This window comes from Arachis hypogaea, chromosome 17, assembly GCF_003086295.3.
Source record: "Arachis hypogaea cultivar Tifrunner chromosome 17, arahy.Tifrunner.gnm2.J5K5, whole genome shotgun sequence".
Taxonomy (NCBI): domain Eukaryota; kingdom Viridiplantae; phylum Streptophyta; class Magnoliopsida; order Fabales; family Fabaceae; genus Arachis; species Arachis hypogaea.
Window position 1 is genome coordinate 4,056,018 of NC_092052.1, and position 15,902 is coordinate 4,071,919.

Consider the following 15,902-nt stretch of genomic DNA (forward strand, 5'->3'; position numbering starts at 1 on the left):
TGGTAGGAAGTAGAGTGATTCGATCTTTTTGTACTCAATTTCAATTTATCATTTTTATTTTTATTTCAATTTTAATGTATCTTTTTTATTCAGTTTGAATTCTTGTCTTTATGTTTATCTTTTTTATCACTCTACTTTCTACCCAATTTCTTGACGCAACAAGAAAGGAATTCCTCAACCTAACTTGTCAAAGCCATAGTTTGGGAATTGAATCGAATGGACTCCTCAACCTTTTACCCAATTCCCCGATACAATAAGAGATGGATTCCTCAACCTCAATTGTATACACCATGGTTCCATCACAAAACCAAAAAAGGGGTTTTGAAAACCTCTAAATCATTCTATGCTATGACTATCTTAATTTATGAGGTATTTATAACCTCTTATTAGGTTAAAATATAGAAAACCAAAGCCCATAAATATAAGGTCCAATCTAAGCCTTTGAAGGTTTCTTTCAGGGACAAAGTTGTGGGTTCCAAGATTGCTAAAACTTTTTCACTTGTTGAAACTTTATCGGGAGATAACATTGCGGTAGTTTCTGGGAAGCAAGGAGATCTCTTGCCACCGAGTGTCACGTTTACCCAAGAAGCTAAGAATTGCTTGGCAGAACCTTATAAGGATGCTATAGTGATTAAGGTGCTAGGTAAACATTATAGCTACACTGCATTGTCTCATAAACTCCGAACGGTATGGAGGATTAAGGGAGGTTTTGATTTATTGGACGTGGGATTTGACTACTTTCTTGTGAAGTTTGATGTAGCTGAGGAGCGAGAAAAGGTTCTCTTAGGAGGTCCGTGGATGATCGAGGGAAATTATGTGGCTGTGAAGTCTTGGGATCAAGAGTTTAGATCAAGTGAAAACTGTTTTGGAGCAACTTTAGTGTGGATTAGAATTTCCGGATTACCAATTTGGTGCTACCAAGAAGATGCAATGCTCCGTGTTGCGGCTGCAGTTGGCATTCCCGTTAAGGTTGATTTGGCAACAAAATTAGCTGAAAGAGGACGATATGCTCGAGCCTGTGTTCAGATAGATTTAGGATTGTCAGTGACTAAGAAGATTCTTGTTGAAGGTGTTGAATATGAGGTTGAATATGAAAGTCTTCACCTTATTTGTGGCTCCTGTCTCAAGTTTGGTCATGATATGAAGGTGTGCAAGACTGACAGCAATGCAGGAGGAGGAACTAATGCCAAGGTGATCAGCGATGTAGCAAAGCAGCCAGAAAGCTCAAATTCAAAAAATCAAGTACATGTGGAAAAGGCAAGTTTTCATTTTGGCAAGAATTTTGGAGATGAGACTGTAAATGTTATTGTCCCAGATTTGGTGGAGAGTGATTTGCATGCTGTTCATGTAGACCATGCACAACATGAGGATTTGGAAGGTTGGACTCAAGTGATTAGGAAAGAAAAGTATAAAATGGGTCAAAAGCCTTCTCTTAGCACCCATCAGGTCCAACCAAAAGTAAAGAAGACTCCTAACAAGGCTACCAATACTTGGACAAGGCCTAATCACCAACGTACAACACATGCAACTGGATCCAAAGTAAAATTAAGCAGGGGCATCAATATTGGAAAACCGGTTAGTGTGGCTTCTTCGGGGACCCGGCACAATGTTCATCATCAGCAGCAAGGTGAGACAACAAATGGCACTGTGCGAAAGCGTCCTCGCCCAAACTCTTTGCAGAATTCACCAGTAGATAAGGATGGAGCATCGACGGCGGGTATGGTGCAAGTTTCGACGGAGAAAATTGGGCTGCAACTTGAGAGTCCATTAAAGGCAGGATCGTCGAAGACAGGGACATCATGTTGAGTCTCGGGTTTGTTATTGGAGCTCTCTTTTTGCTGTTTTTATGGATAGTTTCAATATCATAGCCTGGAATGTGAGGGGTGCGTCTAACAAGATGGCCCGTGTGTATTGCAAAAATTTGGTGAGAATATATAAACCATCTTTCTTCTTTCTCTTTGAGACTCATACCATGTTTAATAATTTGAAGAATTTTTGGGATAAGTTAGGTTTTCATTGTGTTGGTATTGAGGAAGCAGTAGGACACAGGGGTGGCATTTGGTTTCTATCTTCTATTGCTAATGCTTCTTGTGTGGTTATTGATCAAATTGACCAATGTATCACAGTAAAAGTGAGTGTGGGTAACTTAGTTTGGCTTTGTAGTGCAGTATATGGGAGTCCTCAATTCGAAAAAAGATGTATGCTTTGGAATCATTTGCGTTCTATTAATTCAGGCCATAATAGACCATGGATGGCCGTTGGTGATTTTAATGAGATTGTGGCACCAGATGAGAGTACAGGTGCTTATTTTTCTTCTCACAGAGCTAGTCTATTAGCTACTACTCTAGATGACTGTGAGCTCTTTGATCTTAAAGTGACTGGTAGGAGATATACTTGGTATAGAGCAGTTCAGGCTGGCAGGGACTTGGCTAAAAGGTTGGATAGAGCTATAGTTAATGAGGCGTGGATGACAATGTTTCCTGAGGGTTATTCTGAAATTCCTAGCAGGCTTCATTCTGATCATTGTCCTATTTTAGTTCGTTGTCATGGTAGCCCCAGAGTGAAAGGTTCACGTCCTTTTAGGTTTCAAGCTGTGTGGGCAACACATCCTTCTTATAAACATGTTATTAGTAAGGCTTGGAATCAAGAGTTTGGAGGCGTTACCGAAAGGCTTAAGATGGTTCAACAGGCTTCTTTGGACTTCAACTCAAAGATTTTTGGAAATATTTTTGTGCGAAAAAATAAGCTGGAATATCAGATTGATCAGATTCAACGGCGTTTGGAGGTTACCGATGTGTTATCTCTGAGAATTAAAGAAGCTGAACTGAGGGAAGATTACAATAGGCTTTTGTTGCAAGAGGAACTTTTTTGGTACCAGAAATCTAGAGAGCAGTGGGTCAAGTATGGGGATAGAAACACTAAATTCTTTCATCTTCAGACTTTGGTACGTAGAAACCATAATAGAGTACATGGATTATATGTTAGAGATGGGTCTTGGTCTACTGATCCAGATATTCTACAGGAAGAAGCTCTCTCTTTTTACAAGAATCTCTTTGGTACAACGGAAGAGGTTGAGGTTGATTGCGGAAGTCAAGTCAGCAGTATTCAGTATGAGCCCTTTTAAGGCTCCTGGTCCATATGGCTTTCAAGCTTATTTTTTTAAAGAATATTGGGAGATAGTAGGCACTGAGATTTGGAATATTGTCCGGAGCGCTTTTTTGGGAGAGTTCTTAAATCCTAGCATCATAGAAACTCTGATTGTGCTTATTCCTAAAATTGATAACCCTACCTTTATGAAGGATTTCAGGCCTATTAGCTTGTGTAATGTTGTTTATAAAATTATCACAAAAGTATTGACTAACCGACTTCGGCCTTTTCTTCCAGATATTGTTAGTCCTTTACAAGGAGGTTTTATTCCGGGTCGTGGTGCTCCTGATAATATTATTGTGGCCCAAGAAATTCTGAATTTCATGAAGCACACAAAATCCAAGAAAGGTACTCTTGCTTTTAAAATTGATCTTGAAAAAGCTTATGATAGGGTGGATTGGAGGTTTTTGGAGAGTACTCTCATTGCTTTTGGTTTTCTTATCATCACTGTTAATTTGATTATGACTTGTGTCCGTGCATCATCTCTTTCTATTATGTGGAATGGGAATAGATTGGATAGTTTTGCTCCTAGAAGGGGGCTTAGACAGGGCGATCCAATGTCTCCTTACTTATTTGTGCTTTGTATGGAAAGACTTGCTTGCTATATATCTCATAAGGTGGTCGAGGGTGTGTGGAAACCAGTTTCTGTCACTAGGGGTGGCCCAAAATTTTCTCATTTGATGTTTGCAGATGATCTCTTACTCTTCTGTCAGGCTACAAAGAGTCAGGTCCAAATGGTCATGCATTCTCTTAACATTTTTTGCAAGGCATCTGGCATGAAAGTGAATCTTGAAAAGTCTAAAGCTTTTTGTTCTAAAAATGTGACTGCTCGTAGAAGAGATATTTTTACTAGTGTTTCTTCAATACGTTTTGCTTTGGACTTAGGAAGATATCTTGGAGTTAACTTTAATCATTCCCGTACCAGTAGGGCTTCTTTTCATTCGGTGATTGAAAAGGTGAGGGGAAGATTAGCTAATTGGAAAGGAAGGCTTCTAAATAAAGCAGGGAGACTTTTCCTGATCAATTCTGTTGCAGCATCCATTCTTGTCTATCATATGCAGGTATCTTTTTTTCCAAATTGGGTTTGTGATAAATTATCTTCTATGATGAGACAGTTCCTTTGGAAGGGTCAAGTTGATGGTAAAGGTCTTTCTCTTGTTAATTGGAGGACCGTGATCACTCCAAAAAAATTTGGTGGCCTGGGTGTTAGAGATCCTGCGTGTGTTAATATATCTTTACTTGGTAAATTGGTGTGACAACTTTTTCATTGTCAGGACAAGCCTTGGGTTGCTCTATTGAGGGCGAAGTATATGAGGAATGAGGGAGTTTTAGATGGCCCTGTCCCTTGCAATGCTTCTCATGTTTGGAAGAGTATCTCAAAGGCTTTTGGTGCTCTTAAGGATGCCTTCTCTTGGTGCGTTGGGTCACTTGATCAATCTTTTTTATTTGACAATTGGAGTATTGAGGGTCCAATTGCTCAAGATGTCCCTTTTGTACATATATCTGACTCTGATTTAACTATTAGAGACGTTTGGAAAGATGATCAATGGAATCTCCATGATATTTTCTCTATCATTCCAGAAGATGTCAAACAGCGTTTGAATGCTTATAATCCAGATTTGAATGCTGGAGAGAGTTCGGGTTGGTCGTGGGGTGTGGCATCTTCTAGACTTTACTCAGCTAGGAGTGGGTACAGTTGGCTAGCCAAAAGAAAGTTTGACTGGAATGAGCATGATAATTGGTTGTGGGTATGGCGACTGCATATTCCTGAGAAGTACAAGTTCTTGATTTGGCTCAGTCTTCATAATGCTATTCCTACGGCAGAGTTTCGTTTGGGTCGTGGTTTAGCTTTATCTAGCACCTGTCATCGATGTCAGAATGGTTCTGAATCAATTCTTCATTGTCTTCGGGAGTGCCCTAGTGCCAAGGAGGTCTGGAACCTTTTAGGCCTGTATTCAGATAACTCGAATTTACATGATTGGCTCTATAGAGGTGCAAGGAGTGAAAATATTTTTCTTTTCTTTTCGACCATCTGGTGGATTTGGAGAAGCAGGAATCATGACTTATTTAATATAGATGATTCATGGAGTGCTAGTAAAGTGGTGAGTTTGATTCGTAGTTCAGTAAGGGAGTTTCACACTATTTTTACTATGCATCAATCACTGTCTCCTCCTTCACTTTGTTTGCATTGGGTTCCACCTCCAGTTTATTCTGTTAAATTGAATTGTGATGCTAGTTGGTTTCCTCCTTCTGGTTATGCTGGTTTTGGTTGTATCATTCGTAATCCTGATGGATGTTGGTTGAAAGGTTGCACTGGGAAAGTCGAAGTGTACAGTGTTCTTTTTGCTGAATTGTATGAAATTTGGAGAGGCTTACTTCTTGCTTGGGAGAGTAGATTTCGTGAGGTTATCTGTGAAACAGACTGTTTAGAAGCTCTTTTCTTGGTAAACCAAAGAATGCTTGGTAAGGATATTCCGGAATGGGATTTGGCAAAGCATATACAGGAGGTTATGAATTGGAATTGGAGAGTCTCTATTCTTTTAATTCAGAGGATTGCAAATAGTGTTGCAGATTGTATGGCTAAAGCAGCTGCTTCTGTCGCGGACATTCACTCGAATTGGAGCCAACCATGGAGTGAGCTTCAACATCTAATAGATTTAGATATGACCCTAGCCAATTAATTTGGTTTTGTCTCTTTTTTTTTCTTTCTTTTCTATTTAGTCACAAAAAAAAAATCTACTAATTAAATAAATAAAATTAAAATACATCAAATTAAATTAAAATATTCTAAAAAATGTAAATTAATATCTTCTAAATAACACTTGAACTATTCATATCACGAACATTTAAAACACGTATCACATACGTTAATAGAATGTTAACATAGACAATCAGATATTACGTTAGATTCTGTAAAATGACGGAATTTTAATTTTAGTGTTGAAATAATCCAAAAACAATTCTAAGTGAATTTTATTAAAATATTTTTTTCAAAACAAGTGATACAACATCGTTTTTATGCTATTTAAATATTAAAATTAAAATAACATTATTTTACAAATTTTAACATAATATTTGACTATTTATATGTCTATGCTCTATTAATATTTATGTATCACAAATTATCTAAAAAATTAATGTGAATTATATTTGTAAAATTTTAAAATTAAATAAAAATAATTAAAATTTTAAAAATTAAATTAAAATATCAAATGAATTATTAATTCGTGCAAATAGCCAAAAAATAATCGTTTGGTATAGTAGTGAATTTTCACCAGAAATTTGAGAAATGTATATAATATAAGTTCACAAAATTGGCCACTTGCATTGCTAGTACGTAGTGAATTTTCACCTAAATAATTAGATTAGATATTGGGATATCAAAGTGGTGAGGGTGACACCTACGAAAAAAAAAAAAAAAACGAAATTGTATATATACCTAAATTTTAGCCTCATCAATTTTCAAGTATACTTTAGCATAAAGAAGCTTAATGACCATGTTCAACGGTAAATATCTCAATTCGTGAAAGGAAAATTACCACTAATTTTCTGTTACTAAATTATTAGCAACACATGTTATATTGTGAAATATTATATAGCCATCTTCTCCATTATTTATCTCCATCCTTCTTCACTTTGTGACTTTCAATTCTATTTTTCTTTCTTTATTTACCCGTCAAGTTAAAGACTCAACCACTATTTCATGCATCTATATTTATTGGGCACTATTTCACATTTTATATTTAATAATATTTTAATTTGTTACTATTATTATATATTATCAACGGCTTATATATACAGAATATAATATAAAATTATAATAACGAGATAAAGTTTTGTATAATGAATATTGTCCATTCAAATAACTTTGTATCCAGTAGTAGTGTTGTTATTTATTATGAGATTATGAATATCATTGCCTAATATAATCAGCTAGGAATTTAATTACGAAGTAAATTTCTTAAATTAGTATTAATTAATTTTATTTAAATTTTATATTCTAAATTTTGAGTTTAAATTCCGAATTTTAAGTCTTAATTCTAAATTTTAAATTTTTTTGAAAAGGAAAATTAAAAAAAAAGAATTATAATAAAAATAACTAATGTTATCTAATTAATTAAAAATTAATTCCTATATATATAGTTATTCTATAATATCTACATCACTATCGCATATATCTTTTTTTTTTCATTTGGTCAACATGTCGCTATCTTTTTTTCATGTTCTACATCTACTTTCTCAATCCACAGCATGGACTTACCGACATATTTTTATTTATTTATTTTTCTTTTCACGATGATCAAATTCAAATACTTTAGTTACCATCTTTTTCTAATGAAAAATATTTTGTTTCTTCCGCATTAGCTAGCTACTTGGATTAAATAAGAATACACGTATATAACGACATACATATCACTGTGTGTGGAATGGGAGAAACAAATTAAAAGTTAGGGAGAAAGCAATTATAAATAAAAAATATTGTTGGGATGAATTTGATTTTAATTTTAAATTTTAAGAATTAAAATAATATTTATTTTTAAATTTAATAATGAGTGATGCTAGAAAGATCAGCACAAATTTACTTTATTTAATTTAATGATAATTAAAAAAATACATTAAATAAACTAAAAAAATGCAGTAAAAGTATGCATGGCTCTCTATAGCTCTCAAACAATGGTTTCGGAATATTTTTCTTTAATTAGTTGCTCCTTCTAGTTTTGTTTTATTTTCATTACTTTCTCGAAATTTTCTAAGAGTAAGGATTTATTTAGACGTCATTTTCAAAAAAAAATTTATATGATATTTTTTTAAAATATTTTTTATAAAAATAAAAGTAATTTTATGTTTAGATATTTTATATAAAATAAAATTATTTTATTATTTATTTATTTATTATGTAAAAAAATATTTTTTTTAAATATAAATTATAAATTTAAAAAAAATATTTTTTATTTTTTAATATTTTTATTTTTATTATTAAAAATTTATCAAATACACTAAAAAAATAATTTTTATTAAAAAAATATTTTTTATCGATTTAATAATATGTAAACTAACACTAAAATAATGTTGAGAAAGAGAGAGAGAGATGATAAGTTTCAATACATTGAAATATTATCAAATTCTCCATTTGTTATATATTCCTTCCGTTCAAACTTCAAAGTAACTATCCCTATTATACAAAAAAAAAAAAAAAAGTAACTATCCCTATCTAAATAAAACGACAATTATTTTAAAACAAATGAAATATGTTCCGGAGAAAATGCCAATAAAGAACCAGCAGTGTGCATGCATAATTTTAGTGAAAGATGCGAGAGACTAACTTCGACTTGATTCATAGATTGAATCAATGATAGATAGAAAAAAGATATCCCGTTCAACTATCTTTTTTTTTTCTCTACTCTAAAGAGAAATAGAATAGACACCCTTTAGATTTCTATGTATCCTAAATTTCCATTTTTTTTAGAGAGAGCAGATAAGATATAATGCTAAAAACGTGCGTCTTATAGGACCGTGTAAAGCTAGGTCGAGCTTCATAGGAAAGTCCGCTCGGTGGTAGCATGAAATCGGTTTAGAACCACCTAGAGCGAGGAAAGGTGTCGTGCGTCCTGGAGTAGAAATACTTTTTTTATGGATTCTCAGACCATCAGATAGTTGACTTTAAGCGTCTCGGTCTAGCCATCCTGAGTTCTCTCTCACCTTCCGAGCAAGTAGAGCTAAGAGTTAGGCTCCTGCCGAAGCTCGTCATAAACTGACGAGTGGAATACCTCGTTTTTGATCTTCGCAGCGTGTGCTTAACAGGTCGAGAGAGTCTTATGCCGCGCAATTTTTTGCCAAATCTATTTAGACTATGTTAAATCGGACAGATGGCATTACCAAGAACCGGAGATGGGATTTTCTGCTCTTTGGCCTACAGCTGCTCATTCTATGGCATTTCATCACTAAGTAGTGAGTTTACTTGATTTTTATCTTAATATATCTGTTGTGACGTTATAGTAATTGGATCGTTATTGTAACTATTATGTTATCAAATCATTAAAATTAAACCCATTTATTTACATTAATAGTATACTTGTAAGTTGTAATCCGTTGTAACAATCGGATCGAATTGGACGGTTTAACTAAAAAATCGACAAATCGAATTTTCGATCGGTCCGATTGATCAATATGATTAGATCAAGAATAGGAATGAAGAGAACCGAGTTGAAACCTCCGGTTCTGATAAAAATCAAAGAACTAACAAGTTTTGTTCATCCGGCCGCTTTTTTTTTTTAATTTATTTGCCAAAACCACGTCGTTTTGGTTCTTAAAAAAAAACACACCTATTGCCCAATACTCCCATCCCCGTTCCCCCAACCCTAATCTCCTAAACGGCTAAACGGTAACCCTCCTCCCTCACCTCACCTCACCACACTTCACTCACCGCGACATCGCCGCCCGCCAGTCTGTGTCGTCTTCTTCGTCTCACTTCACCTCACTTCACTGCGGCTCCTTCGTCTTCTTCGTCGCTTCTCCTTGCTTCGCTTCATTGTCGCCGTCGTCGCACCGTCTCCGTCGTCTGCTCTCTCGAACAGGTTGGTGGTCTCCGTCATCTGCGTCCTTTTCTCTCTCGGACTGTAAGAACCGTAACTAATCAACCGGTTAATTAAGTAATTAATATTGCCCAAATTAGGCTTCGACGAGTTAGAGTGAGAATTTGAGTATTTAAAGGAAATTTTCGGACTCAGTAGGTCTTTCTGAGTCAGAAAATGTACTTTTTACGAAAAACCGTAAAAAATTGTGAACCGACAATTGAACCGGTTGAACCGGTTTAAGTCTGCCCGATACTGTATGAGAAAAATTTAAAACAGTCAAAAATGTTAGAAAAATATTAGAAGTCGAAAATCGGGCGTTAATTTGGAAGGTTTGGCCCAAAGTTGGGCCAAACGGGCTAAAAACGCTAACGGATTGGACCGGGTCCAAATTGGGCCCAAGCTCAACATATAAAAGACTCATTAAATGAACCAAACTAGCCACAACACTAAACAACACACTCATACATGCTGAAAAGAGAAGAGAGAAACCCTTTTGGTTACTATTCATCATCTTCTCCCAAAGCTCATATCTTGAGCTAGAGGGCTCCGATCGCCGCACCGTTTGCGGCTACGCGTTCCTTGTGAAGAGCTTTAAAAAATCCATCCAAGAAACTCTCAAAGTAATCACGAAATCTTCTCATTTTCTCTACTCAAAATTTCGGGTACTTAGGGTTTGTGCCTAAATGAGTTTTTGTGATTCTTGGTGTTTAGGTTTGCTCTAATTCTTGCTTAGCCTTGGATTCTTGCTAGTTGTGGGAGAAGGTAAGAGCCACTAAACCCTTGTGAATCTATATTTAATTGGAACCCTAGGTTGAATTGAGGTGATTTATATGTATATAGTTTGATTATGGTGGCTTTGGGAGCTCTTGGAATTTAATTGTGCTTATTGGAGTGGAAGTGAAAGCTTGGAAATTGGTTAAAAGCTATTTGGTGATCAATTTGAGTTTTGGTACATAAAGAAGAATCGATCAAGGTATGGTTTCGGTTTCCTCTATGTAGTATATAATATTCATGGACACATAGGCTAGTGACCAATAAGATAGGTTGAACTAAAATGATGGTTGGTGTGCTAAATGTTGATGATGAATGTTGGGTTGATTGTGATGAATTTTAATGATATGATGATGTTGTATGATTGTATGGATTGGAACAAAGTTGGTTCCTTATGATAATTGTGGTGTTATGATTTATGAAATGGTGGGTTTGATGGTGATTTTGATCATAAATGTTATATAGTTGATGTTGGAATTGAGAATAATGAAATGAGAAGAAGAAAGTGATAAAGTTGGTGTATTGTGGTATAACTAGTACATTTTGATGAAAAGTGGTGTTTTGAATGGTTTGATGTGCTTTGGAATGGTATCGTGTGGTTTAGAATGTGTATGGTAAGAAAGTGTGTAAATTGTGAAGTTAGGTAAAATAAGATTTTTGATGAACTTTGAATGATCATAATTTTTGCCTCATTTTTCGAAATTGATTGAGATTTGTTTATAATTAAAGATCTTTGAAAATCCTTTAAATTAATATAAAGTTTGTGAAAATTAGAATTTTGTAGAGGAAGTTATGATCCTTCAAAGTTAGAGTTAATTTCAGATTTCTGATGTGTGCGGGCGCACATCCTTGTGCGGACGCACACCCTACAAATATTTTGACCTGTACGGATGCACACATCTGTGCGTATGCACAGGCAGGGAAGTGCGTTCTGTTCGCAGAAAAATGCACATTATGGTAATTATCATGAGATTTAACTTGTTGGTACTTTATTATGTTGTCATTTGTTGTTTAAGAAGAAATTAATTTTGTAGATTATTGTTAGTATTTTAATTATTTTATATTTTTTATTTACATAGATCGATTTTATCAGTTCAACTAATAATTTATCAGTTAAATCAATAAATTAATAAATCAGTAATTTAATCGATTTAACCACCAGTTTAATTCTTACAACTATAAAATAGATATGCCCCACTTATAAAATAACAAAGACTAAAGAGTAAAATAATAAAAAAAAATCCAGTCTTCATTTTTTTATCCTTAGTATTATATTCATACACTGATTTGAATATCAAAGTACTTTATCTTATACAAGTATTTAATTTATCATCTTTATTTTATAATAACTGAAGTATAACTCATTTTATTAAAAATCTTCAAAAAAAAAGATTATTATAAGAATAAAATATATCTATTTAATTTTAAAGACAGTTCACTTTAGAACATATATATATTTATTATTTTTATTTTATATTATTTTGTAAATTTAACAAAAATTAAATTTTAAAATTTTTATTATAAAAATTTTGATATTATATTTCTTTAAAAATTCAAACAAATAAAAGAAATACTTAAGTAAATATATGTTTAACAAATATATTAGAAAATTGTAAAGGAAAAGTGGAAAGTATGGGAGGAGAGAGAATTGAAATAGCTTGTGACTGGGTGCTACCACATAGAATACTAATATGGTGATATGGATATGGATATGCAGAAAAGGTGTCCCTCTATTGAGAATAATAATGCTGCCAATGTCCCAACACTTTGGAAAACACACATTTCTCTCTCCCTTTTTGGTTAACCTGTGTTACATACAATACCCTAACTAACTAATATTTGCGTATCACTCGCTGCTATATATTAGGTTTTGTGTTTTCTTGCACGAGACACTTTATTATACAGATTGAAGTGGTATAGAGAGAGAAAAAATAATTTTTTTTATAGTTATTTTTTATTATTTTATTATTATTTAAAGTGTAAGTTCTATCTTTTTCAATCTCTCTTTTATCCTATAAAAAAAAAAAACTATAAACTTACATCTTTACCATATAATTCACCTTCTTCCGTTGTTAGAGCCTAGAGGGATAGGTTTCAACTTTCAACTACTATGTGTATACGTCACTACAACAATATAGACTATTTTTAAGGATTATTATGTGCCAAAAAAAATTAAAATTCGTCAAAAAATCAAATTTTGACACTATTTTAATTATGAAAATATGTTAATGAAAGTTTTGTCAAAAATAGTATTTTTAACATATAAGTAATTGTAAAAAAATTTTAAATCTTATTTTGATAAATATTGGCTATCAAAAATAATTTGTTAGAAAATTTTGAGAATATATTTTTTGTGATACTTATTAACCGTCAAAAATACTATTTATTTTGACACTTATTGACCATAAAAAATTCTCAACAAAAAGTTTTTAACAAAGAACTAATGAGATGAGATCTTGAAACTGAAGAATAAACTGAGATTTTGAAGATGAAGAATGAGTAGTATGATCCCAAACTGAGAGCAGTGTGATGCCAAAATTGACGGAGCTCAACAAAAAAAAATAATGGAGTTTGTTGAAAACAAATGAGTGTCAAAATTGAGAAATAATTTTCTACAATCAAATTATAAATAAAAACATAAAAAATTTGACATTTGTGATATTTGTCAAAAATATATATTAATCTTTACACTTAACTATGACTGTTAAAAAAAATCATGTTAAAATAACTTTTTTTTCTTGTAGTGCGTCATGCTTATCCAATATAAACATGCATATATGCCATTATATTTACTTTTATCCAAATAAAATTAGAGCATACACACTAAATAAGTGGAGTTAATATTTAATTTGATCTTCTAATATTTAAATCGAATTTAATGTAATTTTTAAAATTTAAATGGATTTAAATTGAATCTTAAAATTTATAATCATAACTCATATTAATTTCTGAACTAATTCTTATTAACAATGTATTGATTTAGTACATTAAGTTGTAATTTAAATTTTTTATCAAATTCTATGTAATTAAGATTTATTAGAGTTCCAAAACTTTAATTATTACTTCTAAAGTCGCAAAACTTTTAAATTAATGAACTTGTTATTATCATTTTCACATAAATATTTTAGAACCAATCAAACTTTTAGGAGGTCTAATAGAATCTAAGTAAGAAATTCAAATTTTAATAAATTAAGGTACAAAATCAACATCTTATTTATGAAAATCAACTCAGAAACTAACTTGAGTTACTATTATAAATTTTGATAATTGAATTGAGTCGATTATAATTTTAGAAGTTAATTTGAGTCTAACCTCAAATTTTAGAAGTCAAATTGAATATTAATTATAGATACGCATATATATATAAGTTTAATTTTAATATTTAAAAAATATAAACTATTTTATATAATTATTTAATTATATCTATTTTTTAGATAATTATTTACATAATTAATATAAAATATAATTATTCTTATTAATATATTATTACATAATTAAATACATATATAACTTTATTTTTATTTGCATCCGTTTGGGATAATGTCGCCGTGACACACGACATTATTTAATACTTAGACAATAAAATGGATAAGGATGTCGTTGTTGCACAGTATGTAGATTTGAGATTTTGCATTGCTAAAACCCTATTTATTTATTTATTTATTACAATAGAAAACCTTAAATAATCTTCATTTAAACAGGATTGACATACATTTTAAGTTAATTAAATTTAACTAACATCACATATGTTGATGTTTATCGAGTCCTCTAATTTGAATGGGGAGCTCACTTTATGAGACGAAAAGAGAAATTAAACAACAAACTTAGCTTATACCATACTAATTGATAACTCCTAAAATAATAATTAAAATAGAAAAGGCATTGTACATTTTTTTCCTGTATATGTCGAAGCACCGTTATTATATTGTTTTGCCTTTATGCTATTGGCTAATAGTATACTAGCTAGCTATATTATTAATGCATGTCCATATATCAATTTTTTGTACAATATTTTTATATAGTATATAAAAGACAAATGTTTTATTTTCTCCTTTTTAATTAATTTTTCTAATAAAAAATAAGAAAATATAAATATATATAAGAAATAATACACATCCATAATATTTTCATATTATTTTTCAATAAGCTTGGTACTTTTTCTTATTATTATTATTATTATTATTATTATTATTATTATTATTATTATTATTATTATTATTATTTATACATCCTTTGCTCTATTATTGCTATGCATCATGTGCATGGCTTTTCTGATTATCATCACAACACAAATTCTATGCCTGCCGACATAATTTAACACGTACGTGACACATATTGATTAGTTAAAATTTGGAATGGTATTTAAAAAAAAAAAAAAATAGACCTTGGTTTTTTTGGATAGATATAGTTATTTTATTTCTTTTCTCTTTCTTATCGGAGTCGACAATAATTAAATATACAATGTAAAACATGGCGAAGAAATTCCAAAAAAAAAAAAAAAGTCAATGTGTTTTTAATTAAAACAAAGAATTTTTTTATTGAAAAGTAAATTCTTAATTTTAATAAAGATATCAATAGCCTGTTTGAACTTTGAATGAATTATTATTTGAGGATGGGAATATTGTAATTTATGGGCCAACATATAACAATATTAATATTCAAGAAATAATTTCGTAAATACATACCCTGATAAAAGACAAAAAGGAAAGTAGTATTATCAACAAACTAAGCAATCAATGCAGTTACCAAGATTTTAAGTTATTTGACTTGGTGTCCTTCACTGAGGGGTGTTCATCATGGATCATATTCTGTTTGTATATCTACATATTTATTTGAATTTGATGTAAAAATTATGGATATTAATTTGATTTATAAAATTATCGGATTAGATCGAATTTGATCCACATATTAATAGAATTGAATTGCAAATTTTAGATAAGTATTTACATATCCAATTTATATATATGTGAATCCATAAAAAAAAAATAAATATTTTTTATATTTTATTTTTACTAATAATTATAATATAGGTTGTGTTATTTTATTTTTATTATTTTAAAAAAAATATTTTTAATAATATTTTAAGAGTAAATATATTTAAAAGAGCAAAAAATAGTATTTTATTGATATTTTTAATAAAAATAATCTTTTTTAAATATTTATATGTTTTGCGAGTTAAATCTCAATTTGGTCCTTAAAATTTGACTCGATACTCAAAATGACCCCCATAATTTTGTTGGCCTCAATTAGAACCAAAAATTTGTAATCGTGACTCCTACTTGTCCCTGCGATCATCTCCGTCACTAGAATGCTGATCTGGCGTAATTGTATAATATGGTGGACACTACTTAAACGACGGCATATTGGTTTCGCGTCCAAACCCTTTGAAAATCACGTGGTGTAAGGGTT

The 15,902-nt window shown here is 31.5% G+C and overlaps 1 protein-coding gene across 1 annotated transcript; it reads left to right on the forward strand.

The window, feature by feature from the left end:
• The first annotated feature begins 1,972 nt into the window (after positions 1-1,972).
• On the forward strand, positions 1,973-9,093 carry LOC140180451 (uncharacterized). Its single transcript, XM_072221617.1, has 3 exons — positions 1,973-2,141; positions 2,235-2,901; positions 9,015-9,093. The coding sequence occupies exons 1-3, from the start codon at positions 1,973-1,975 to the stop codon at positions 9,091-9,093; spliced, it is 915 nt and encodes a 304-aa protein (XP_072077718.1).
• The last annotated feature ends 6,809 nt before the right edge of the window (positions 9,094-15,902 follow it).